General features: G+C 38.6%; 1 protein-coding gene across 2 annotated transcripts; it reads left to right on the top strand.

The window, feature by feature from the left end:
* LOC150034256 (uncharacterized) lies at positions 1–27,516 on the top strand. 2 transcript variants are annotated; one of them, XM_090317789.1, is made up of 10 exons: positions 7–326; positions 6,926–7,390; positions 7,557–7,722; positions 8,960–9,124; positions 9,224–9,257; positions 10,164–10,236; positions 23,397–23,487; positions 24,742–24,821; positions 24,922–25,267; positions 26,953–27,516. In XM_090317789.1, the coding sequence occupies exons 1-9, from the start codon at positions 258–260 to the stop codon at positions 25,255–25,257; spliced, it is 1,479 nt and encodes a 492-aa protein (XP_090173915.1). In that variant the 5' UTR covers positions 7–257; the 3' UTR covers positions 25,258–25,267; positions 26,953–27,516. The 2 variants fall into 2 exon arrangements, with proteins under 2 accessions (XP_090173914.1, XP_090173915.1); XM_090317788.1 differs by having other exon boundaries at positions 1–326; positions 8,960–9,257.
* Positions 27,517–27,719: the final 203 nt, after the last annotated feature.

The raw sequence follows: 27,719 nt of genomic DNA, 5'->3' as shown, positions 1-27,719 counted from the left end.
AATCTAGTTCCGACAGAATTAACACGGTTGGCGGGCAATTTGTTTCTTATGGCCACTCGAGAAAAAACCCATTGCAATCTACAACAAACTCACTCTCTTCCGTTGCGCCCTTGATCACCATTCAGCTCTGCATTTCGAGGTATCTGTTATTCGTTCAATTTCAGGGTCTCTGCATCTTAGCGTTGGCCTGTTTCCGGTAGAGATTCAATCGTTTTCGAAGGGTTTCTCTATTCGTTTCATCGATTTCGTGGAGTTTGATGGAGGATGCTGCAGCTCGATCTCAACGCACCCAAGAATCGACCTCAGTTTTTCCGGATCATCCCGAGGTGGTTTTGTTCAATCCTTAAACGATATACTTCAGCTACATTCTTACGTTTATCCCATCCGTTTGTGGAAATTATCATCGGCATTCTGTTCTCACTAGCATGATTTATGATATGAGCATTATTTTAAAATGTTGTTCCATGCGTTCTTGCACTTTTCAACCTGGATGGACGGTAAAGTTGAAGAATGATAATCTTTAGATTTTGGAGGAATACTTTTCTTTTACTTTGTATTCAATATATATTGATATCATCCTTCCAACTTATATACACAGTGACCTTCAATGTGGGCACAAAATAATACAAAAGGAATAAAAGAATAGATACACATGGCTTGCTTTGGTTGGTGGTACTGGAATCATTTCTAACTAATTTACAACAGATTTGGTGACTCATGTTTTGGATATTCTTCCACCTTTCCTTTTCCTTTTCTGTTATTATTTACCTCCCTAACATCTCCCGCAAACTGGAGGGTACTTCAAGTACTCCCAGTTTGGATCTGAGTGTGTAGAATTGAGAATTGTTGAGTGGTTTGGTGAGGCAATCAACTAGTTGATCTCCCGATGGAACATAGGTATGACAATCTCTCCTTTTAGGACATGGTCGCGAACAAAGTGGATGTCAATTTCAACATGTTTAGTTCGAGAGTGAAATACTGGATTTGTTGCTAATGCTCCTGCTCCCAGATTGTCACACCATATAACCGGTCGAACATTTGTCTTTAGTCCCATCTCACAGAGTAGTTGTTGAAGCCAGAGAACTTCGGATGTAGCATGTGCCAGTGCCCGATATTCAGACTCTGTACTCGACCGTGTGACTATAGACTGTTTCTTTGACGACCATGAGACAATATTGTTTCCAACAAATGTGCAGTAGGTAGCAACCGATTTTTTGTCATCAAGGTTGGAGGCCCATTCAGCATCTGAGTAGGCAGAGACAGTTAAGTTCGGGCTTAGTTGGAAGTAAATGCCAAAGTGTTTGGTGCTGCTGACATACCGAAGTACTCGCTTAGTTGCCTGCCAGTGTACATCAGTTGGTGTCTGAAGGAACTGACTGAGTTGGTTGACGGCATATGTGATGTCTGATCGTGTGTGTGTTAGGTACTGAAAGGCGCCTATGGTGTTGCGATAGATATATGGATCAGAGACTGGCTGACCATCATTCTTGGATAATTTTCTGCCTTGTACACTGGGTGATGGTATTGGTTTCACATCTGTCATGTTCAGCTTGTGCAGTAAGTCATCCACATATTTGGATTGGTTCATCAGTAGACCAGACTCTGTGTAGTGAACTTGTATGCCTAGGAAGTAGCGGAGTTTCCCCAGATCCTTAAGTGCAAACTGAACATCAAGAGTTTTGATTCGTCGCTTAGTTAGTTTGGGATTGTTACCTGTGATGATGATATCGTCCACCTAGACAAGTAGAAATATTACTGACGCCATCGATCGATAGATAAATAATGAGATGTTTGGGCGAGACTGATGGAATCCCCATTGTGTTAGGACAGAGCTGAGGGCAGTGTTCCGTGCTCGTGGAGCTTGTTTTAGGCCGTAGATGGCCTTATCAAGTTTGCAGACATGGTCCGGATATTGAGGGCTGACATATCCAGGGGATTGGCACATGTATTCATCCTCTGTGAGCTTACCATTTAAGAATGCATTGTTGAAGTCAAGTTGTCTGAGGGACCAACATTGTGATACAGCAACACTGATTACTACCCGGATTGTTGAAGATTTCACTACAGGGCTGAATGTCTCAAAGAAGTCCACGCCATGGTGTTGATGAAAGCCCTTTGCAACCAGTCGGGCTTTATACCGTTGTATTGAGCCATCCACATTTTGTTTTAATCGAAATATCCATTTGTTGCCAACTACATTGTACGATGGAGAAGGTGAGACCAATGTCCATGTCTTGTTTTCATGAGAGCTGAGTATTCCACATCCATAGCATTCTTCCACTGAGGGGTCGCGACTGCAACTTGGATCCGTGTGGGCTCTGTTTGAGACCAGTCAGTTGCTCTGCTTGTCATCCAGGCTTTGGGTTTGAATATACCAACCTTTGCTTTGATTATCATGGGGTGAGTTGGGACACGTGAGGGACGGGAAGAGATGGCAGTTTGTGGTGAGGTAGCCAAGAACAAGTTGTCCGGAGGATATGGCACAGGTGGTATATTGGAGCTGTCACGTTGGTCCGGGCTGGCTTGATTTGTGGGCCATGGTGAGTCCTGGTTGGAACTCGAAGGTGGGGAGGAATGTGGGTTTGTATTGTGGGATGATGTAGGGCTTGGAGATGATGTGTGGCTTTTAGTATTTTGAGCGTGGTCGGAAAATGACATAGGTGTAGGATTCATTTGTGGTGATGGTCGTGACTGAGGTAGGCTATTGAGCACTGTTTGGAGGCTTGGAACTAACGACTCAGCTATCGTGGGGGCTATCGCCTAGGCGATCTTGCTAAACGATGGAAGCTCAGTGATCGTGGGGTCTGTCGTCTGGGCGATTTTGCTAAGCGATCAGAGCTCAGCGATCGTTGGGTCTGTCGTCTGGGCGATCTTGCTAAGCGATGGGAGCTCAACGATTGTTGGGTCTGTCGTCTGGGCGATCTTGCTAAGCGATGAGAGCTCAGGATCGTGGGGTCTATCGCCTGGGCGATCATGGTAAATGATGGGGATGCAAATGGGAAGTTGTTCTCATTGAACTTCACATGTCTACTGGTATAGATTCGGCCCGATGGACTTAGGCATCTGTACCCTTTGTGGTGTGAGCTAGGTCCAATGTACACGCATTTCTCTGAGTGTAGTTAAGCACATCCGAATGTCCTGAGATTGAAGAAATCAATGTTAGAGCCAAACATTATATTGACGGGTGATTTACCTTGCAGTACGGTTGTAGGCATGCCATTGATTAGGTAAGCTGCTGTGGAGAATGCCTCCCACCAAAATGACCAAGGCATAGACGCTTGTGCAAGTAACGTGAGTCCAGTTTCGACTATATGCCGATGCTTGCACTCTGCTCGGCCATTTTGTGCAGAGGTGTATGGGCACGATTTCCTGATTAAGATGCCTTTTGATTCACAAATGCGATGAATTTTGTCATACTCTTTTCCATTGTCCAACTAGAGCATTTTAATCCCCGACTTAAATTGAGTATTGACAAGTTTTGTAAAGTGATTGAATGCAGACAGTATCACTCTTTTGTCTCATGGGATATATCCATACATATCTATTGTGGTCATCCAAGAATAGTATATAGTACCGATACCCGTCAGTAGAGGCGATTGGGGCTGGTCCCCATACATCAGTGTGTATTAGTTCAAACTTGTTTGATGCTCACTTGCTTTTCCTAGTTGACATGAGTCACAAAATTCATTTTCTTCATTAGATTTGAAAGGTAAATTACATTCTCTAATGATATAGTCTAATGCCTTAGTCGACGGATGTCCTAGTCTTCTGTGCCAGGTAGCTCTTGACTCAACTACATTTATCCTAATTCCTGATAGAACAAGTGCAGTCGGGTGATTATTTTTGTATTGAGCAGGTCCTCCTCTCTTTGTATTGCCTTTTAGTACTTTAGCTCCTTTCAGTCGGTACAGTCCTTTGTCAAGCTCCCCTTTCAGCAGTTTTTGCCTGTAGCCTTGTCCTTGATGACACAACAATTAGTGTGAAATTCAACAACCACAACATTGTCATGAGCTAGTTTGGATATACTAATCAAGTTCTTTGCAATATTAGGCATACATAGTACATCATTTAGTATAAACTTATTTCGTCCATCAGACAAGTAAGATTTACAAGTGTGAGAGATATGCAGTTTTTCACCATTACCTACAATAACCAATTCATTACCTCGATACTCAGTCGGATTGTTGATGTTGTTGTAATCAGGTGTAACATGATTCATAGCTCCACTATTGATATACCAGGTAGGATCAGCTATTGTTTCCGGTGTGGCCATGAAGGGGTTGGAAGTCTGTGAAGCCGTGAATACAACAATGGCATTGTTATTGGGGCCAGTCGATCCATGATTGCCTCTGCCTTGACCGGTGTTCTGAGAAAATTCTTTATCAAATCGATGATAGCATGCCAAGTCTGAGTGACTGTATTTCCTACAGACTTGATAGGTTGGTCGATTTGAGTTACTGTTTCGTCCTCTTCCATGCCCTCGACCTCCATTTTGTCCATTGAATGGATTGTGGTTTGGATTGTTCCCTTTTGAGTTGTTTCCCTGTTGCCGATTTGCATTGAACTGTGACTTTCCTCCATTTATGTGCCTGTTGAAAGCTATATTGACAGAAGGATTCTGGACAAAGAAGCTATGCATTTTGACAGACTTTTGATGTTCTAAGTGTTTTTCATATGAAAGAAGTTCGGAATGCATATCTAACCAAGAAATACCTGGTTTGCCTTGTATCCCCACGACTACCGGATTATACTCTTCGTCAAGGCCGAGAAGAACTTGCGAGATTAATGCTCTGGTTGAGACAGGGCTTTCGGTCTGAGCAAGGTTGTCGGAGTGTAGATTCATCAACTTTAGATACTCACTCATCTTCTGACTCCCTTTTCGTGTCTGCTGGAAAACTTGTCGTAGGTAGTCTTCTTCAGCTCGGGATTGAACTCCAAACAGCTCTTGGATGACATCTCACAGTTCTTTCGTGTTTTCATATCCCATGAGTTGGATGGCTACGTCTGGAGCCATCGAGTTGTACAACCATCCTAGCAATAGTTGGTCGACGGCCAACCATGCTTCATATTGAGGATTCAGGCACCTCTCTACTGATGGGCTTACTCTGTCATCACTGATCACTTGGGAGCTGGAGGTTGTTTGGACGAACATTGGAGAACAGGGGATCTGCCCCGAAAGATGTCCTTCGAGTCTGTAGCTGCGTAGAATAGGTAGCGCGAGTGTCTTCCACAGCATGAAGTTGCCGCATTCTAGTTTTGTGGTGGTGAGCTAGTTAAGCAGTTTATTCAACAGTGGTGTACTGAACTTCACAGGTTCGGTACAAGAGGAACTTCCGGCGAGTGTGGCATTGGCCATAGTGCTCTGATACCAAGTTGAAGAATGATAATCTTTGGATTTTGGAGGAATACTTTTCTTTTACTTTGTATTCAATATATATTGGTACAATCACCCTTCCAACTTATATACACAGTGACCTTCAATGTGGGCACAAAATAATACAAAAGGAATAAAAGAATAGGTACACATGGCTTGCTTTGGTTGGTGGTGTTGGAATAATTTCTAACTAATTTACAACAGATTTGGTGACTCATGTTTTGGATACTCTTTCACCTTTCCTTTTCCTTTTCTGTTATTATTTACCTCCCTAACAAGAGAGTAGTTAGGTACAGTGCATGTGGAAGAGCTTGAAATACTGCAAATTGATTTTTCTCCCGATAAAACTCCCAAATGGCTTCTCTCTTTTTGAACAGTTATGAATTTTGGTTTCTCTCTGTGGCTACTACCAATCAAATATGGTGTCGCTCCTCTACCACTTTACCTGATATTAACTTAGAACTTGGAGAGAAGTTACCTGGGTTTGAAGTGGTGTTAAATCACCGATTGACCCAAAAACTTAAGTTATTATATCAACACTTTAATATTCTCTCTCACTTGTAGGTTTGGAAGTTTGTAGAAAACCCAACCAGTGAAAACTGATATTAATTAGGGAGGAAAAACATCGTCATGGAGAGCCAACTGGAGAGCACACTTGACATCCTCCGGATCTTGTAGGGGTTTGAATGCACGACCTATCTCCTACTCCATTAGATGTTAAGCTTATGCTGGCAAATATGAGAATTATTCATTTAGTAAATAATTACAAGAATACCTCCCAAATAGACATTACAAGCATACCTCTCAAATAATTATAGACAGAAAATAACAGATTTTACAATAATAGACAAACAATTTGTTACAACTGACTAACTAATACACGTAATATATATTTTATTACTTGATCAAAACGATGGGTTTCATACTCTAATCATGAGTCTATCAGGGAATGAGACAGTTATCGATGAGCTCACTAAAATAAAATGCTTACTCTGAAATCATTTCAGGCTGAAAAGCCTTTTACACATTTGTTTTAACCCATTCCCTATTGTCTACGGAGTGTATAAGCATTGCGTTCTTTTTGGTTTTTTCTCTTTATGAAAGCTGAGATATCTGGGGTCTCCCTGAAAGTTGTTTTTAGAAACCAAAAAGATGTTGGAAGCTTTGCGTTTCCGTTGGCCTTTACTCTTATAGGCTCATTGCTTTCTGAAAAGTGATTTTGAGCATAAGTTGATAAGGTGGTCCACACTAGCTGCTCCCTTTGGTTGGAACTTTTCTTTTTGAATAACTGTAGGTGTGGGCTATGACTCTTCACCCCCCCCCCCCCACAAAAAAAAAAAATAAAAAAAAATCAGGAAACAAACTAACTGTAGGAAATAATTAACTTGCTAAAACACATCTTCATTTTTTTATTTCAGTCTATTGTTGATTGATTTTTGAATGGTTAAGTGCCTTAGTTCAATTGGTATTTGCTTTAACATATCCATACTTTTTTATTCTTGGGTTGCTAAATTATTATATTTACTGAGAATGATCTTGGCTTTTCCTTAGAAACACGATGAAGAGGAAAAAGGTATAGAAACATCCTTATTGCAACAGCTTAGACGGGCCAAATTATCCTCTTTGCAAATCCCAGTAAGGACTCTGGAGAGTTCTTCGTCCTTTTTGAGGTTAGATAGTCCATCAACCTCAAGTGCTAGCTCTAGTAGGGGAGGATTGCCTCCTAGACCAAATTTGGTAAAAACCAAATCTTCAGTGAGAAGCTTGCTTTCTCATAAAAGCTTTGGAGCAAAACGATCTTTCCCAGATGGTGACATGATCACTCCCATTTTACCAGAGGTCCAACGAGCAAATAGATGTCCAGACAAGCCGACTCCTCTGAGATCTTTTTCTCTTAGCAGACTTCTTATCACCTCATCTACAAAAGCTACACATTCTTTACCAACCACGCCAATTTCAAATTCAGATACTGAGACATTGAAAGCAACAAATATGGAGTGCCAACCTGATTTCCTTGTAAGTATGAACATTTTCAAATTTCTTAAATTTCATGAAACAGCTGTAAATATTCACATATTTTTTTGCTGGTAGAATGCGTACAGATATGCACTCCTGATACCTACAACTTGTGAATATTGCATTATTCTTTTCCTTCTGAAAGTGGATTTTGTTATTCTTTCAGAAAACTGAAGCCAAGCAGCAGATTGCTCGTTCATTATCAGCTCCTCTGAATGTTAAGCCTAGAGTTTTAAGGCGATTAGATTCAGTAGGTTTAATTCGAATAGTGTCTGCAGGTCCACAATATCCAGGGGCTGGAGACGCTTCTATTTCTCAAACAAAGGAAATCGGTAAATAGTATAATTAAATTTATAGTGACTCTTGGTGTTTCTTGTGAATTACACCTTCCCATTTGATAACCTCTCTGTCTTCTACTTGCATGGCTACTTTGAGGACACGGCCTCTCTAAATGTATGGAAAAGAACAATTTCACTGCAAAATCACCGAGAAGTATAGAACTTAGCAATAAGACCAAGAAAACTTAATAAAAATAAAAGCTTCTCTCATTTTGATTAAAAAAAAAAAAAAAAAGAGAAAAAACATGGAAACATCTGATTGCTTCCAAGAAATATCATAGAGGTTTTATATCCTAGATGCTCAGTTTCTTTTTATGATTTTTGCCGTAATAGAATTCTTAAAGCAACATACCTGTCAACTAATTTTTAATATAAAAATATTAAAACTGTAAATGGTTTGTTCAGTTACAACTGTACTGATTTGACTTATATTACTACGTAACTACATTTACCTACATAAAATAGTAATATTACGAGATGAAAACTGAAAACAAGATGGTAAAACTCTTGACCAGCCCACTCCCTCTTGTAAGGGAGATTTTAGATCTTCAAATCCTCTACTAGAGGAGGGTGATTATTTTTATGCTACAAACCTTTTAAAATTTAGATAATATTTAAATCACTAAATGTAGTACATAAGCAAAGTTGAGCTATTTTTATTTCTTCCTCTTAAAAGCATCATATTTAAAAATATTTTGTTTCTTGGGTTGTTAATCAGGAACTAGTCAGCTTTGTAATCTGTTAGAAGGCAGGTTCGTCTTTTGACTGTCTTTTTGGCCAAGGAGGGACTAGTATGCTAATAGCTGAAACACCTTTTTGATGTGACTTTGGAAGAGTTCAATATTTAAGAAATTTTATTTTTGTATGGGGAAAAAGGAGACAAAAATACAAACATGTGTGTGTGTGTCCAACTCAATGTTGGTGTCCTTTATGATGCCAATTTAAACACTGAATTATACTGCCTTAAAATTGCTTGAAACCAACCTAAAATTGGAACAGTTTGCTGACTGTAATTATGCCGCTCCCTTTTGCTGCTAAATACCTGGTGTTCAACTATCATTCTCTCCATGTAATTTCTTATTATTAGTTTGCTTCACTGCAAATATTCCCAAGAAGCAAAACATCTGACATAATGCTCTGTGGGATTCCTTTTCACCTATTGACAATGATGTTTGCAGTTGGATGATTATAGTTTTAAAACTGACACGCTGAAGTTGGATTTTTGCCTTAGAAAGTGAACCTCCTGGTGATGATATTCCTGAGGATGAAGCGGTATGCAGGATCTGTCTTTTAGAGTTGGTGGAAGGCGGGGATATTCTTAAAATGGAATGCAGTTGCAAAGGAGACCTAGCTCTCGCTCACAAAGAGTGTGCAATTAAGTGGTTCAGCATTAAAGGTAACAAGATCTGTGATATTTGCAAGCAGGATGTTCAAAACTTGCCAGTGACTTTATTAAAATTACATAACACACCCCCTGTTATTAGACGACCCCCAGTAACATTGCAGCAGAGGGAAGCCAATCGTTATAGGTTAGTTGGCTTCTTACTATGACAGATCTTTTCCTCTTTTATTTGGACATGAAGATAATGTATCATAATTTAAACTTCTTTTATGTTTTAGCTCGTTTGTTGAGATTTCTCGAGGAAAGAAGGGACTAGGACAGTTAATGTTAGTGTTGTTTTGACCAATTTACATAAATGTTTAATATATATAAGAAAAAGATATGAACTTAGTGGAGAAAAGAAGATGTAGGTAGATCGGATAAAGAGGTTTGGGGAGGGAGATGGGAACAAAGACGATAGATGATGGAAACATTGACTGCAGATAATTCATAGAATATGAATTTTAGTGAAAAGACAGGATTATTTGAACAATAACACGAAACAATCTGCTATTCTTTTTTTCTTAAACAATTTGTGAGGCGGAGGTTTGAACCTTTGACCTTTTGGTTGAAGTTGACACTTTTGTATGATACTTGTTTAATTTGTTGCCGATGATGTTTTTCAATGCTTGATTACTCCTCAAGCAAATATCATGCATTATATGAAGGGGAAAACAAGCTTTTAAGAGATAATTGTGTATAATTGCTGCTAACCTACCTAACTAAGATTGAAAAACATCATTTCTTATGCATCAAGGTGGTTTGGTTTTTATAGAAAAAATTGATAATATATTTTATTCATTTCTTATGCATCAACTCAGAGACGTTGAAAATTTTGGTCTCCCAAATGCATGTGGTGTAGTGTGTAGAGTAATCATTCATTTGGTTTTTATTTTTGTTGGAGTCCCAAATTACTCCACATTTATTTTTCTTTTCAACAAGTGGTGTTTAATTTTCTTTCATCTAATAATATTCATTCTTCTTGAAGGCATTTTTAGCACCAATACAAGGAAATGCAATGGAATCGTTGTCTCACTTTCTTTCATTCTCATAGGATTTGGCAGAATATACCGGTGCTTGTGTTGGTTAGCATGCTTGCATATTTCTGCTTTTTGGAGCAACTTTTGGTACGGATGTATTCCGCTTATTTATGATACTTATAGATGATCAGACCGACTCTAATTCAAATAAGTTGTGCAAATGTCAATCAGATACTTTAGATCTTATCTTTGTTATATTTTAAGTCACGTGAATGTGAATGCCATCTACTCCTTCACTCTTCTTGCTGCTATTTGGGCTAGCTCATCTCCAGTATGGGGGAGTCAGGATGTGTCACTTTATGGTGCTGTGGCTCTATTTTGTGAGTTCTCGACACTCTCTTAATCTTGGACTCTTGGCTAACATGCATTCAAAATAGACCCAAATTGCAACCATTCTTTTTTCTCAGTTAGTAATTGAGTGGGGTGGGCTTCTCATTTGGCTGACCTTCACTTCCTTACCAACTAATAGCTCTTCTACGTCTCTCCTCTTCACCTACAGCTACAGCTTAACCTAACCATCATCTCCACCAATGGCATGGAATTACAAGCGGCAGCAGCAGACAGTGTCATCACCAAAAGGAAAACCTTCATAATTGAAGTAGATGGCAACTATAGAGGGAGCCGGATTCTTATTAAGAACATTTAGAAGACCATAAACTATGCTCACCAGCAATACCATATTTCTTGTATAGCACCATTTTGAAAGGAATTGCCTCCGTTAGGATCTCAAAAGCCACTTAATTAGAATGGGGAATATTCCTTTCTCTAGTCTAGCCAAAACCAAGATCAGCTTGAATTTTAGACAACAGAATTCCAGTTCATTTAGTTGCAGGTGGCGGGCACTATTTGCATTAGCTTCCTCCCAAAAGATACACCTCCAAAGGTTGATGGATATTCTTGTTAAGACCACCCCAAATTACAACCCTATAAGAAAATTTGAAAGATAAGACCACCCTAAATTTCATACTTATTTTTTTGGGTTAGTTGCAAACATAACTCGGTATAAGTAGATGTAGCACAATGCAAAAGGATTTGCAAATATAGCAAAACTTAGATCCAACTCTTGAAGTCTATCAGTGATAGACTATATCGCTTCAATGAAAAGAATTGTTTCCTTTTCAATAAAAAAAAAAGTGAGACACCATCGCTTATAAGAGTTTATTAGTGATAAAGTCTATCATTTCTAGATTTTGCTATGTTTTCAATTTTTTAAAACTGTTGTACACTTAATTATTAGCCTCTACTCGTTGCAATTACCCTATTTTTTAATACACCAAAATATAGGTTAAAAAACACTTCTGGTCCTTGAACTTTCATGAAATTAGCAATTTAGTCCCTAAACTTTATTTGGTAAAGATTAGTTCCTGTACTATTAAATTTATAACAATTTAGTCATTGAACTTTAGTAAGTAATGATTTTTTTTTTTTTTTTTGAAAAGGAAACAAGTCTCTTTATTTATTACGAAAATGAAGTGAGACTAATGCTCATAATACAAGGATACGAAAAGGATCAGTAGGTACACCAGGACATTTCAACTAGGTTGACACCCCCTTAGCACCCTCATCACTTCCGACTTTATTAAGTGTAAAACTCTTAGGTTTGAGAAAGAATTAGGATGCTTTATTCATTCACCAAAGATATGAATATATACAAGTGTACAAAGTATAGAAAAGAAAAATATCATAAAATATTTACAAGAATGGAAAACCTAACTATAGAATTATAACACTCCCCCTCAAGTTGGAGCATATATGTTAATCATGCCCAACTTGTTACATAGATAATCTAAACGTCTTCCATCCAATGCTTTCGTGAAGATATCTCCCAATTGTTCTCCAATCTTCACATATCCTGTAGATACCAACCCTTGTTGAATTTTCTCACGTACAAAATGGCAATCAACTTCAATATGTTTAGTCCTTTCATGAAATACTGGATTAGAAGCAATATGAAGTGCTGCTTGATTATCACACCACAACTTTGTCGGTGTGGTGATTTCAAATCCCAACTTAACAAGAAGTTCATATATCCAAATCAATTCACACACACATTGTGCCATTGCTCTATATTCTGATTCTGCACTTAAACGTGACACCACATTTTGCTTCTTACTCTTCCAAGAAATCAAATTACCACAAAAAAAAACACAATACCCTGAGGTTGATTTTCTGTCTTCTTTAGATCCTGCCCAATCGGCGTTTGAGAAACATTCAATATTAGTATGACCATAATCCTTATATAATAAACCACGTTCTGGAGCAGCCTTCAAATAACAAAGAATCTGTTCCAATGCAGCCCAATGATCAACTGTAGGGCATGACATGTACTGACTCACAATACTTACTGAATAGGCTATGTCGGGTCGAGTCACTATAAGGTAATTAAGTTTTCCTACTAACCTCCTATATCTTGAGGGATCAAAAAACAAAATGCTCTCCCCTCTCTCCTTCTTTTCTCCCTTCCCCTGCATCCCCCCTTCCGACCACCCCACCGGAGCCCACCATGCCTTCCTCAGCCTTCCCTCCCTCTGATCGCCTCTCCCTCCCCTCCCCTTCTGTTCTCCCTCCGACTCCCTCCCTTCCTCTGACCTCCTTTCCTCCCTTGTTTCAACCCTGCTTTCCAGCTTTGGCTTTTAACTCTTGCCACACCAAACCACGCTGGTATTTTAGTTCTACAGTCAGCCTCAGACTCCATGGAGGTGAAGAGTTGCAAAATAGGTGTTCATTTCTTCTGTATGTGGAAAGTGAGCAATAGATTTTTCATAGAAGACTTGAAAAAAGGACAAAAAGTTCTTTTCTCTCCACTAATGGCGCAATGGCTAGAGGGTAACTTGAAGAGATTACTGTATGGTTCATCTTTCAAATTTTTCCTCCTTAAAGAAAGGGTTGATCGGTGTGTCATTTGCCTCTCCAAATTCCGGGAAAGTAGGGGCTGGTTCATAGAATGTGCAGTCTGGCCCTCAACGGGAGGAAGAAAAAACATTCACATCCCTTTTGGGGATGACACTTCAGGCTGGCAAGAATTCAATGATATGGTCAGCGGCTGCCTCAAGAATTCCTTATCAAACTTGTGTTCTTTTGAGAACAAATCCCCCCTTCAGCTATAGACAAGCCATCACTGAGATCCCCTCTTCAGTCGCAGACTTCCCCAAGGAACCAGAGTTTCCCTGTCTCCCCTGTTTCGGTGGTCAAAAAACAGAATAGGTAGCATCAATGGGTGATCAAGCAAGCTGATGTGCTCCAACCTGACTTTTCTAACCTTTGGATTGTCTCACGTCTTTTTCAATTTGATAATTGGCTTGATATTTGTAAGGCACTCAGACCACTTTCAATCTAATGTTATTATCAATCCTCTATTTGCAGAAAATGCCCTGGTAACAATGGATTAAGACTCATTGGATGAACTAAATAATTTCTCAGGCAAATGGCAGAAATTTGGCTCCTTCCATCTGAAATTCGAAAGATGGAACAACTCCACCCATGGTAGACCAGCTTATGTCAGGGGTTATGGGGGTTGGATCTCTATCAAGAACTTACCCCTCGATTATTGGTGCAAGCAGACCTTTGAGGCCATTGGAAAATACTTTGGGGGATTAGAAAGCATTGCTATGGAAACACTTAATTTGATCAATGTTTCAGAGGCCAAAATTAAAGTAAAGGAGAATCTTTGTGGTTTTATCCCAACAACAATTGAAATATCAAATGAAGAAAAAGGATCAATCTACTTGAATTTCGGAGATATCTCAACATCCAGCCCTCCTAGTAAGGTCAGGGGTGATTTATTTGAATCTGACTTTACAAATCCCATTGATTTAATTCGGATAAATGAAGTTAAATGTGATGAAGGCATTTATTGTGATCCATTAAATTCAAAATTCAACTTCCTACTTCCCTCCACCTGCAACATTAAATTCTCTAGAAGTCCAGGAGTCTTTGTGGATAATAAAGAAAGCAAGATGAGAGAGATTGAATCCAAGGCCAAGAAGTCAAGAGGCCGCTCGACCTCTGAGCCGCCCCCTCATTCATATCTCACGCCTCAGCCTTTTGATCTTCCCGAGCAACCACCTTCAGAGTCGTCTGCAGAGGACAAAGATTTAATTAAAGGAATAATTACAAATGGTCGTGACCCTTCAACTTCCCCTAAAAAAGGCGCCAAAAATGATTTATTGATTGGAAATAAGTCAGAGGGTCGTGACCCTTCAAATTCTTCTCACAAAGGCGCCAAAATTGATTCGGGGAAATCTGGTCCGATCTTTTCTACTCAGAAAGCCGGTTCGTCTCCAACCAAGTTGAGAAGTTTGTTACTTAAGATTTTATCACAGAGAAGCCGAAGGCCTCAATCTCTATTCCTTCCTCCCACAGACGGCTCCAAAAGGTGAAAAGGATTAAGCCATTCAAGCATCACAATTTTGCAAAATCGAATTCATTTGGGCTGCGACCTTTTCCCAGACACTTCATCAGAAAGCACACATCCTTTCAAAACCCTTGGTCAGCCATCTCCAACCCGGATATTCTTGAAGTAAGTCGTGTAACCTACAAACCAATCCTCAAACTTTGAGGCCTGATAGGGAGTCCTATCCAACCTTCTCTACACTGCACCTGAAGTAATAAAACCTCTACAGATAGCCAATTTTCCAGCCGTAATAAGTTTATTTTCCCCTCTCCATTCTCCCAAGACTCAGATGATGACTTGTTGGCTAGTGTGAGCAGTGAGGAGCCAGATATTAATGATGTTGAAGATAAAAAAGAACTCGATGACAATCAAGAAGGCATGGACTTCTCCCTAAGTTAGCTCTTCCTCCTCCGGATGAACATTCACAGGTTAGTGAAAGCATTTTCCCGACCCCTCCTCTAAATTTGTCAGTTGTACCACAAACCCTACACTCCATCATAAAAGAGTGTGATTTCATCTTAGCTTGATCAAAGGGAAAAGTGTTGAAGAATCCTCGGTGGGCCTTAATGAAGATAGTTACTTGGAACACAAGAGGTTTAGGGGATTCCTCAAAAAGATTGCTTCTAAAAAGATTTCTGAAAAAAGTCAATCCGGATATTGTCCTTATCCAAGAAACAAAAAAAGACAGAATTGAGGGCTCATTTATCAAAAGCCTTTGGAGCTCAAAAGAGGTAGGTTGGGACTTGGTGGAAGCTAAAGGAAAATCGGGAGGCATACTCACAATGTGGGATGAGAGCAAAATTCTAGTCTCTTGCAGCTCAAAAGATAAATTCTCCCTTTCAATCAAATGTCAAACGTTAAACAAAAAGATTTGTTGGATAACAAATGTATATGGCCCTTGTGATTACCGAGAAAGGAGAAGATTGTGGGCAGAATTATCCTCTCTGGCAGAGAAATTTGATGATCCGTGGTGTATTGGTGGAGATTTCAACAACATTCGAAGAAGGCACGAGAGATTTCCAGTTGGTAGAGCAACGAAGGACATGAATAATTTCAATAAGTTCATCAGATTAAACAACCTGCTGGAAATTCCACTCTCAAATGGACAATTCACTTGGTCTAGGGAGGGTAATGGTGCTTTAAGATCTCTTCTAGACCGTTTTCTTGTATCAAACACATGGGAAGAAGCTTTTGATAATTCAAGGGTTGTTGTAAGATAAGCTAGAACCATGTTAGACCACTTTCCTCTTACCTTAGAAGCAGGAGCTTTTGAATGGGGACCCTCACCATTTCGATTTTGTAACAATTGGCTGAGCAACAAGGATTGCTGTAAATTGATTGAAAAATGTCTGAAAATGAAGAAAAAACATAAATGGGCAGGTTTTACTCTCTCCACCAACTTAAGAGAAACAAAATCAGTCCTAAAGAAATGGTTTCATGACTATGAAAAAGAGAAGAAGATGAAAGAGGACAACTTATTAACAGAAATTCATAGAAAAGACTCTCTAACAGTGGGAGTATTCCCTCAAGTCAGTGATGAAGATGCAGCCTTTTCCTTCAAGGCAGATCTCCTAGCCTTTTACCAACTAGAAGAAAGAAGCCTCATTAAAAAATGCAAGCTAAAATGGTTAAAAGAAGGGGATGAGAACACTTCTTTCTTCCACAGATTCCTATCTGCCAGACAAAGAAAGAATTTGATTGCAAAATTGCTTAATGATCAAGATATTCCAACCAAATCCACCCGGGATGTTGAAGATATTATTTTGGCCTTCTACTCATCTTTATACTCAACAAGTAACGATCCTTGAGTCATTCCCATCAACCTTGACTGGTCAAGAGTCTCAAGAAGTCAAAATGAGCAGTTGCTAGTAAGTTTTTCTGCTCTGGAAATCAAGCTAGCAGTGAAAGGGCTAGGAAGGAATAAGGCACCAGGGCCGGATGGCTTCACACCAGAATTCTTCATCCATTTTTGGCACCTTCTGAAAGACAACCTTATAAAAATGTTTGATGATTTCTACAGCAATGGTAAGCTCAATTCATGTATTAAAGAGAACTTTATTTGCCTAATTCCAAAAAAGACTGATGCAGTGAAAGTCAAAGACTTCAGACCAATCGGTCTCACTACCCTCTTGTACAAGCTAATAGCAAAAGTCCTAGCTGAGAGGCTAAAAAGAATCATGCCAAGCATAATTGCCCCCACTCAAAGTGCGTTTATTGAGGGAAGACAGATCCTAGACCCTATCCTAATTGCAAATGAAGCAGTCGAGGACTATAGATCGAAAGGAAAAAAAGGATGGCTTCTAAAGCTTGATTTGGAGAAAGCATTTGATAGAGTGGGCTGGTCATTTCTTTAAAAAGTCCTAATTGGGAAGAATTTCAACTCAAAATGGATATCTTGGTTTTTGGTTGCATCATCAATCCAAAATTCTCCATCTTTATCAATGGAAGGCCTCGTGGAAGGATAGTTGTATCTAGAGGAATTAGGCAAGGAGATCCCCTTTCTCCTTTCCTTTTCATCCTTGTGGGAGAAGTCTTAAATGCCTTAATCAACCGGTTACATGAGAAATATCGTTTTGAAGGCCTTTTGGTTGGGAAGGATCAAGTCCACAATTCAATTTTGCAATTTACCGATGACACCCTTATCTTTTGCAAATATGATGATGATATGTTAGAGTCTCTTCGGGCTACTCTTGACCTTTTTGAATGGTGTTCTGGACAGAAAATTAATTGGGAGAAATCATCTCTTTGTGGTATAGACCTTGGCCAAGACATGCTGAATAAGTGGGCAGAAAAGTTCAATTGTAAAGCAGAGCACTTTCCCCTTCTCTATTTAGGACTTCCATTGGGAGGTTACCCGAAAAAGATTGATTTCTGGCAGCCTGTTATTGATAAACTTCAAGGTACTCTTGATAAATGGAGAAGATACAACATTTCAAGAGGAGGAAGAGCAACCCTTTGTAAGTCGGTACTCTCAAACCTCCCCACTTACTACATGTCTTCCTTCTTGATTCCTATTAAAGTGTTGCATATCTTAGAAAGAATATTGAGAAATTTCTTTTGGGAAGGCCACAAAGGGGGTAAACTTAATCATTTAGCCAAATGGGAACTTGTGACCAAATCTCATGAAGAAGGTGGCCTTGGTTTGGGTGGCTTAAAAGAGAAAAATCTAGCTCTTTTAGCAAATTGGGGCTGGAGATTCCAGCTTGAAAGCTCTTCCCTTTGGTGCAGAGTGGTCAAAAGTATACATGGCAGTAGCATTTTTAGGGGTCACACCTCAGTTAAGGCAGTGGGCTGCCTTAGAAGCCCATGGATAAACATTTCAAGAGCTTGGTTGAAGGTGGAAAATCTGTCGGTGTTTGTTTTGGGCAATAAGCTTAATATTGGCTTTTGGTTAGATGTTTGGATGGGCAATCTTCCACTTTCATCCAGATTTTCCAGATTATTTAGACTGGCCACTCATCCAAATAGCTCTGTGAGAGAGCATTGGGATCACACCACCAACTTTTGGAGCATCTCTTTTAGGAGGTACTTAAAAGATGAAGAGATTACTGAATTTCAAGATTTGTTAAGTCTCATTTCTAACCTAAAGGTGCAAGATTGCTCGGACTCAAAGGTTTGGTCTTTGGAACCCAATGGAGCCTTCTCGGTTAAATCCTTAACCAACTTCCTTCGCAAAGCCCCTCGAATTGATCCTCTACTTTATGAAGCTATTTGGAAATCAAAAAGCCCAAGGAGAATAAACATAGTCCTTTGGATAATGGTTTTTGAATCCCTAAACTTCTCAAGTGTGCTGCAAAAGAAGCTTGCCTCCCACTACCTCTCCCCCAATATGTGTGTTTTGTGTAAGAAGAATGGGGAAGACCAACAACTATTTTTTACCTGCTTTTATGCACAAAGTTGCTGGTTTTCGCTCTTCAATATCTTCAATTTGAGCTGGTCCTTTGGAGCAGATTTTAGCCTAAATGTGCTGCAGCTGTTGATAGGGCCGGCTGTCAAGAAATCGCACCAGATTCTGTGGGTCAATACTGTCAAGACTGTGTTAACTGAATTATGGTTTGAACAGAACCAAAGAGTCTTCCAAGACAAGGAAACCCCATGGTTCTCAAGATTTGAAGTTGCCAAGTTGAAAGCCTCTCTTTGGTGCTCCCTCTCAAAATCTTTTGCAGCATACTCTAGCCAAGAAATCAGTCTAAATTGGCATTCATTCCTTTCTCCAGCTTTCTGAAGTTCTCGTTGCTTTGTTTTTAGTTGTCTTTTGTTGTCTCTTGTTACGATTTTCCAGTTTCTCTCGTTATCATTTCAAGTATTGTTTCCCATTGTATCGCTTAATTTAAAGGCTTTTCTAGAGTTAGGATGTGATGAGGAGTGCTAAGGGGGTGTCAACCTAGTTGAGATGCCTGGGTGCACCTGCTGATCCTTATGAATTCCTTATAAATTGAGCATTAGTCTCACTTCATTTTTTTAATGAATAAAGAGACTTGTTTCCTTTTAAAAAAAAACTAACCTCCTATATCTTTCAGGATCTTTTAGCAATTCTCCATCTTTTGTGAGTTGTAGGTTGGGCATCATTGAGGTACTACATGGCTTAGTCCCTAGCTTTCCTGTTTCATTCAACAAGTCAAGTACATATTTTCTCTGTGATAATAAAATTCCTTTCTTGCTTCTTATTACCTCAATTCCTAAGAAGTATTTTAACATGCCCAAATCTTTTGTATGGAATTGACTATGAAGAAAGGTCTTTAGAGACTGGATACCTAAAGCATTATCGCCAGTAATTACAATATCATCCACATATACGACTAACAAGATGACACCACCCTCAGATCTCTTAAAAAAGACTGAATGATTTGACATGCTCTTCCGCATTCCAAAGCTTTCAATCACTGACTAAATTTACCAAACCAAGCTCGTGGGCTCTGCTTTAATCCATACAAGGATTTACGAAGGCGACACACCGTTCCATTCTCCCCCTGAGCAACAAACCCTGGTGGTTGCTCCATATATACCTCTTCTTGAAGATCACCATGAAGAAATGCATTTTTAATATCGAGCTAATGTAAAGGCCAATGATTGATTGAAGCTAATGAAATAAACAGCCTCACAGATGCCATTTTTGCTATAGGAGAAAAAGTATCAACATAGTCAACGCCATAAGTTTGTGCATAGCCTTTCGCTACGAGGCGCGCTTTTAACCAAGCAACAAAACCATCAGGATTGACTTTAACTGCAAACACCCATTTACAACCGATAGCCTTCTTTCCTGCAGGGAGAGAAACTAAATCCCAAGTATAATTATCATCTAAGGTAGTCATCTCCTCCACCATTGCGACACACTAACCAGGATGAGACAAAGCCTCATGAACAGTTTTCAGGATGAATACAGACTCTAAGGATGTAATGAATAAATATGTGGAAGGCGACAAATGGTTATATGAAACAAAAGAGAAAATAGGATGAGCACATGTACGTTTACCTTTACGAAGAGCAATAGGAAGATATCATCACCCGTTTCTGGATCCAATGACGAAGAAGACTCTGGTACAGGGCATGGAACTGGAGGAGGTTGTCGTCGAGTATAGACCTTAACGATGGGAGGAAGAGTAGAGGTAGCCACAGGTAGAGATGAATCAGGAAGAGGATCGGAAGGAGAAATAACTGTGTAGACAAGGAAATCATCCTCTAATTCTTTATGCTTCCCCTGACTTTTATTCAAAGAGAAAGACGGTGATGAAAAAAAATGGGGTATGTTCAAAAAACGTGATATCAGGAGAGACTAAATATTTATTTAGACTAGGACAATAACACCGATACCCCTCTTGGACACGAGAATAATCAAGGAAAATACATTTTAAGGACTTTGGATCCAGCTTGGTATGCTGATGTCGAACATCCCGAACAAAGCAGGTACAACCAAATATTTTGGGTGGAATGGGAAACAAATGTTGCTTGGGGCATAAAGTACGAAAAGGTATCTCACCCTTAAGAATGGAAGAGGGCATGCGATTTATTAAGAAACAAGCTGTGGAAACAGCATCAGCCCAAAAGGATTTTGGAACATGCATTTGAAACATCAAAGCTCTAGCTGTCTCAAGGAGATGACGATTCTTTCGTTCTGCAACCCCATTTTGAGATGGAGTATCAACACAAGAAGATTGATGAAGAATGCCATGGGCATCTAAATAAGACTTGAGTGTATGAGAGAAATATTCCTTAGCATTATCACTCCGTAGGATTTTAAGAATACCACTAAACTGAGTTTGAATTTCAGCATGGAAGTTACGAAAATGAGAAAGTAACTCAGAACGACTTTTCATTAAATATAACCACGTAACACGAGAATAGTCATCGAAAAATGTAACAAAATACCTAAACCCTCCTTTGGACTCAACAGGACATGGACCCCAAACATCAGAATGGACTAATTCAAAAGGAGCACTAGCTTGTTTATTGACTCGAGGATACGAACTCAAACGATGAAATTTAGCAAACTGACATGACTCACAATCGAAAGAAGACAAATGTTGAAGTTGTGGACGAAGATTCTTCAACACAAAGATAGACGGATGACCCAAACGATAATGCTCTTTAAAGGAAGACGACACACTAGAGCATGTGATGGCCGTGGGTGTTTGTGGTTCAAAGATGTAAAGACCTCCAAATTCCCGCCCTTTACCAATAGTCTATTTCGTCGTAAGATCCTGAAATAAGCAATAACCAGGAAAAAAAGAGATACAACAATAAAGATCACGAGTGAGTTTACTGACCGAAATCAAATTAAATGAGAAATTTGGTATATTTAAAACTGATGACAAAGAAATTGATTCAGTGAGATGGACGGTTCCTGATCCTAAAACAGGAGTGGAGGTTCCATCAGCTATCGTGACATTAGGTGAAGAGGTAGATGTACAAAGGATAGAGAATAAATTGGGGTTACCTGTCATATGGTCTGTAGCGCCAGAGTCAATGACCCATTTTGACGTGGAGGAAAGAAGGCATTTAGAAATGTTACCTGTCTCTGCGATGGTCGTAATGGGAGTAGAAGATGATGCCTTCAATGACTCTTGATACTGCTGAAATTTAGCAAACTCCTCTGCAGAAATCGTAATTGACTTGTCAAGATTATCAGGAGTAGAGGCGACATGTGCAGAGGGTGATGGCATCCTCTAACTCTTATTCAGCAATCTTCTACATTCACGTTTCGTATGGCCAGGTTTATAACAATAATAGCAAACAACACATCCTGGATTTGATCTCCATGAATAGTAGTTGGATCCATTCAACTTGTGTTCAGTTACTTTTGACAACATAGGAACAATCTCTGACATTACTGGTTTCTTATCAGCCATTACCTAAAAAAAATAGACACCGGACAGCAGAGAATCAAACCCTAATTTACTCAAGAGATGTCTATACAAGCAGTGAGTATATCTATATATCCCAAACAAACACACTACCAAGAAGAGCCAACAACATTGAGGAAACCCACAGAAGACGGACGAAAAACGACGGCGCACGCGCCTACATGCGCCGGTGCATGGACGGATGGCAAGATGGAGCAACGGCGCGTGAGCCTCACGCGCTGGTCAGATGGTAATCGGACTTTGGGGTTTTGTAGATCAGCGACTGGGCTCCTCGTTGGACTAGGCAGTGTCGAAAAAAAACTGTTTTTTTTTCCCCGACGGCGGCGGCTAACGACGGCGAACGAACCGAAGACGACGACTGTGAGCAAAAATGTAAACTCACCTCTCCACAAAACCCTAGACGTATCACAAATGGGTTCTAAATTCTCAAACCCTAAGGTTCACAAAACCCTAAGTTCGTTTAGAGGGCTCTGATACCATGTAAAACTCTTAGGTTTGAGAAAGAATCAAGATGCTTTATTCATTCACCAAAGATATGAATATATACAAGTGTACAAAGCATAGAAAAGGAAAATATCACAAAATATTTACAAGAATGGAAAACCCTAACTATAGAATTATAACAGTAAGTAATGATTTAGTCTATATACTTTGCAATTTGTAATGATTTAGTCCCTATTGCGAAAATTTTCATCATAATTAAGTGTCAAATTTTATTATGTAACAACTTAATCTTTATAGTTTACAAATAAATGTGGGTTCTTGATTTGTTTATCAATCTACACGTGTATAAATCATACTAATATTTTTCACGATGGGACTAAATTGTCATAAATTATAAAGTATAGGGATGAAATCGTTACAATTTTAAAAGTATAGGGACTAAATCTTTATCAACTAAAGTTCAAGGACTAAATTGTTACTTTCATGCATGTGGAAGAACCAAAAGTGTCTTTTAACCCCAAAAGATATTATGACTGTTAGGCTGATAGTTGATGCTTTCTTCCCAACTTTCCTGCTACTTTTCTCCCTAAATATTATCCTAGAACTTAGTTTTTAGTTTTTATTTTTATTTTTATAGAAAATAATTTTATTGATCAAATGAAATCTACCAAAGGTAGAGCCCATCCAAAGAGATGAACTCCATCAAAGTTGGTAGAACTCTCAGTTAAAATACCTAAGGAATCTCTATCACGATTCCTAGTGTTTGGAAGTCTCCTTTATGGAGTCACTGCACATGATAACGGAAATTCGTTTTTGCATGCATGACTTTCCTTTGAAAATGATAACTACTGTGTATATATTGAAAGAATCCCTCTTTCTTAGCAATTAGCTTTTGGATTTCCTACAATTTTTCTCACAGCTTTGGTTCACTTTTTTCCCTCTAATTTTTAAATCCTCATGGTGCTGGTGCTTCCTGCTCTTTTATCCTTATTCTCAGTCCCTATCTCTCGAATCAAATTAATTTCCACCATTGAATTCTGTTTTAACAGGTACCTGACATGGGTCCTCGTGCACTTGCCATTTCCTTGCCCTTTTCATGTGTTTTGGGTCTTCTTTCATCTATGACTGTTTCCACGATGGGTCAGTTACTGTTATGGATAAATATATTACATCGTTCCAGCATTCATTATCTTGCTTAACTCTGTATTCTAATTAAATGGTGAAAGAATCTATGGAGCTGTATGATATGAGGTTTATTTTATGAGAATATGTAAACACCTTAATTGTAAGCTCCAGAAAAGTGAATTGTTTGAAATGAAATCAGTTGTATACAAACAACTTGGGATTCTTGTAATTTTGTTCTGTATATGATTTTATTAATTGAGATTTGGGGTATTGTATAGGCTCCAATTGAGACATTGTGAGAAGGGGGTAGAAAGAAATGTGACCTCTAAAAGTTCATTAGGATAGGCCCCACCATGATAGGACTAGGAGGAATGATGTAGCCTTGCATGTGTCCCTCCCCCCCAAAAATGGCATGCCTTCCTCTGTTGGTCTCCAATGAGGAAATTCAAGGCTGAATGGGCATTGCAGGCCCATTGCAGCCTTCCCATTGCTTCACTCAACTCACGGGTTACTGACAGATGCCAACTCAATCAGTGAGTTGAGTTCTCACATGTCTTACAGATACACATGCTCTCTTTCTGATTTTTAAATGCTAAAACAATGCTCCCTCAAAGACTCTGCTGGCGAAATGCTCCATCAGTACCCTACTGCAGAAAATAAGCTCAAGAGTACCAAAACAGTACACTCACATAGGAATGTGACTCTATGAGTACTCAATTGCCGCAACTATCAAAACATGGGCATTAAGGGGGAAACATATTAGTAAATCACTTCCATTACGACTAGCATATTTTCATCCCAAAAACCAAGCCAATAACTTTTCTTTTGAGAGTTATTAGTATGGTGCATGATTGACCCTCTCTCTCTCTCTCTAATTAATAGGTGACGAAAGTTGTATGAAAAAAGGGGTGAAACATGGCCAAAAAAGAGCGGCCTAAAGGCCTGGTGTATGGTGGCATGGTTCACCTCATACCTTTGAATTGTGTTTTGCTGGTGTTGATACATACAAATAACTACTTGATAAGAACGTGCACTAGTTATACAATAATAGTAATAATAATAATAAAATACTTTACTTCGTTTGTGTCTTGACTCGAGAAAAGGAGAAAAAGATGTTCAATAGTTGGGCGATAGGGAAATTGCCAAGGTTCACATGCTATGTGTGATAGCCTGTTAATAAGGTCTCTCATTCTTGCTTAGATTATAAAAGTTCTGACTTTGTTGTACTTTCATTGCCCAATAATCTTTTTGATATTTCAATGTTGGCAGCGAGCAGAGCTTGCATTTGGGCTTATGCCTGTTTCCAGTTCGCCATAGTCATCCTGTTTGCTCACGTATATTATGCAATAGTAAGTATAAGCATTTCCTATTGCTTTCTGCCTATTTTAGTCTCAATATTTTGAATGCTCTTGATCATCAACCACTATTCTCTCTTCTTTCAACATGCAGCTTAATGTAAACCCCGTTCTCTCTGTTTTCCTTTCTGCAATCACCGGATTGGGGCTTACTGTTAGCATAAACTCACTTCTTATAGAGTATCTTAAGTGGAGAAGAAGGCGACAATTGAGACCTGCCAATCAACAGACGGGAACAAGGAGTTGGCCGCAAGTACAACAGCAGCCATATGACATTGACAATCATTACCATCAACAACATGAGCAGCGGTTGCAGCAAGAATGCCATCAACCACATTCCCAGCAGCAAGCTATTGAAAATCAAAATATGGGGTCATCAGAGAGTTACCAGTCAGCAAGGAACAACGATTCAGAGACAACAGCTCACTGAGGTGCCAAAGGTTAGTGCCTATTTGGGACTATAAAAATGGTTTGTTTCCCCCTCTTTTTATGTGAGATCAATTGGTCTCCCAAGGATGGTGTTTACCACTCTTAGTCCAGAGCATGAGTTGGCTTAATGGTCAATGAAAATCACGAATATGACAGAGTTTAGAGGGAATGAGTTTGAACTATGGTGTTAGTTTTCTTGAATTATTTGATAGTGTGACCTCAAGCTCATAATACAAAGAAACAAAATAACCAAAATGATGAAAATACAACCAAAAGAAGTCCTTAACTAGACAAAGCCAAAAAAGTAAAGCAATTACAATCAAAACAACCCATAATGGAACAAATTGGCTCTTGAATGAAAACCACTTAATCTACAGTTATGAGAACAACCATATGTAACAACAAGGACCATGCAAAGTAGGGAGAAAAAAACCAAAACTTCAAAAACCAACGGAGTCTGAGACTTCAACAATGCTTCAGAAATCTTGAGACAAAAGATCCTTCCAACCTAAAAATCTTCCATTTCATCAATGAAAAACCTTGTTCCCTTTTATATATATATATATATAGATAGATAGTTAGATAGTGTGACCTAAAAAATTGGGCTCAAATGAGATTTAACCTAGTTTTCCAAGATATGGTTTACTAACCCTTTTCAATTTATTTATTATAGAAAATTTATTTTTTATAAAAAAAAAAACTTACATTTTATTTTAGTTCTTTTTCCTCCTCTCTCGAATCTTGTTCTAGTACTCTCTCCAAATGCTATATTTTCCCTCTTCCTCTTGTTTACTAACCTAGTTTTCCATGATATGGTTTACTAACCCTTTTCAATTTATTTATTATAGAAAATTTATTTTTTATAAAAAAAAAAACTTACATTTTATTTTAGTTCTTTTTCCTCCTCTCTCGAATCTTGTTCTAGTACTCTCTCCAAATGCTATATTTTCCCTCTTCCTCTTGCTCCATCACTTTTCTTCTTCCCATCCTCCATTGTTGACCTTCTCATTGCCAACAACTCTTCTACCATTTGCAACCCTCTCACAGCCAACGAGGGCACTTCTAGATCTGAAATGTTTAGATCTCACATTTCACATTTGAAGCAGAGGGTGGGGTTGATTAGACGGGTGGGAGTGCCGAATGGACCTATGTGCAGAGGAAGTAAGAAAGTGAGCAAGAACAAGAGCATGAGGGAGTGATAAAGAAAAATTGAGAGCAAGAAGTGCAAAGGGAGCAAGAAAGTGAGGGGGAAAAGAAAAAAAAATCGAAAAAAAAATTGGTGATGCTAGCAAAAAAGTAGAAAACTTTGTCTGGTCAAATTTCAGTTGAGCACAGTTTTTTAGTTCATTGTTATCCATCCAAAAACCTCCAGCTTTCTTGACTAGCAAATGTAGTAGGGTCAAACAATCATAATCGAGGTGCAAGCAAGTTGTCTTGTACACTTATGGATTAGAAAAAACCCCATAAAAAAGGATGGTTCTATAACTTCTATTTGTATCCACTTCCGTTCTAATTGCAGTCATTTTACTATTCAAATAAAAACAAATGTTCCGAGAAATTTCATTTGTTTATATGAATTTCATTCTAAGAATCCATTGGAACAAATTAAAAGACAATGAACCATTGAAATAAGACTCTAGATTTACAATCTTAACCTTATTTTACTATTTGTTTTTATTGCTTTGTCCAACCGCAGCTCAACCTATGATCCATTTTATTTCTCTCTCATAAGACGAAGTGATTCAAAAATTCGTGCGAAGGAGCTTATAATTATGTCCAGAAGCTTGAGCCATCAGATGGAGATGGTAGCGAAATCAAAAGACAATCAATAGAAAGCTAGAATCAAAGGTTTGGAAATTGAAACAATTATTTTGTTGAGTTGTTCCCTCTTCTGTAGGTGATGGAACAAACGCGCAAGCAAGATTTCTAATGGATGCCAACACGAACATTCACATAACTCATCTGATATAAATTTGTACTATCGACTTCAATGTGAATGGTTTCATCCCTACTTATCAGGGAGAGAATGTGATATGCGATTTTGTTTTTGTAGTTCATTTCTAAGTGATTATTTTCAATGTATGTAAGAATTTTGGTTGTGTATTGTGTATAATCATAGGTCTGTGCCGATAGTTGGTGGTGGCATATAAGTTTTGTTTAAGAGTTTTTCTACGAGTTCATAAATTTTGGTGTGTTCTTATTGGAACTATTTGTAATTTGTGTGTATATTTATGTAAAAAAAAATGTATTTTGATTTTAATTTTCACATTCTCAAGTATTTCAAATGTAATTCAATGTGTTTACGTGAGTTAATATTTCTGGACATATTTTAAAAGATTATAGATTTGAATTTTATTTCCACAAACGTAAGGATGAAAGATTGAAACTTCAACATGGAAGAAGACAATAGATATTTTATTGATTGAGCTAGATTGTAATTGACAATTAATAGTTTCATACTTA

This window comes from Benincasa hispida, chromosome 9, assembly GCF_027475165.1.
Source record: "Benincasa hispida cultivar pf3 chromosome 9, pf3_genome.v1.1, whole genome shotgun sequence".
Classification (NCBI taxonomy): Eukaryota; Viridiplantae; Streptophyta; class Magnoliopsida; order Cucurbitales; family Cucurbitaceae; genus Benincasa; species Benincasa hispida.
The sequence above is the reverse complement of the archived record's forward strand: the minus strand, read 5'-3'. Positions and strand labels throughout refer to the sequence as shown.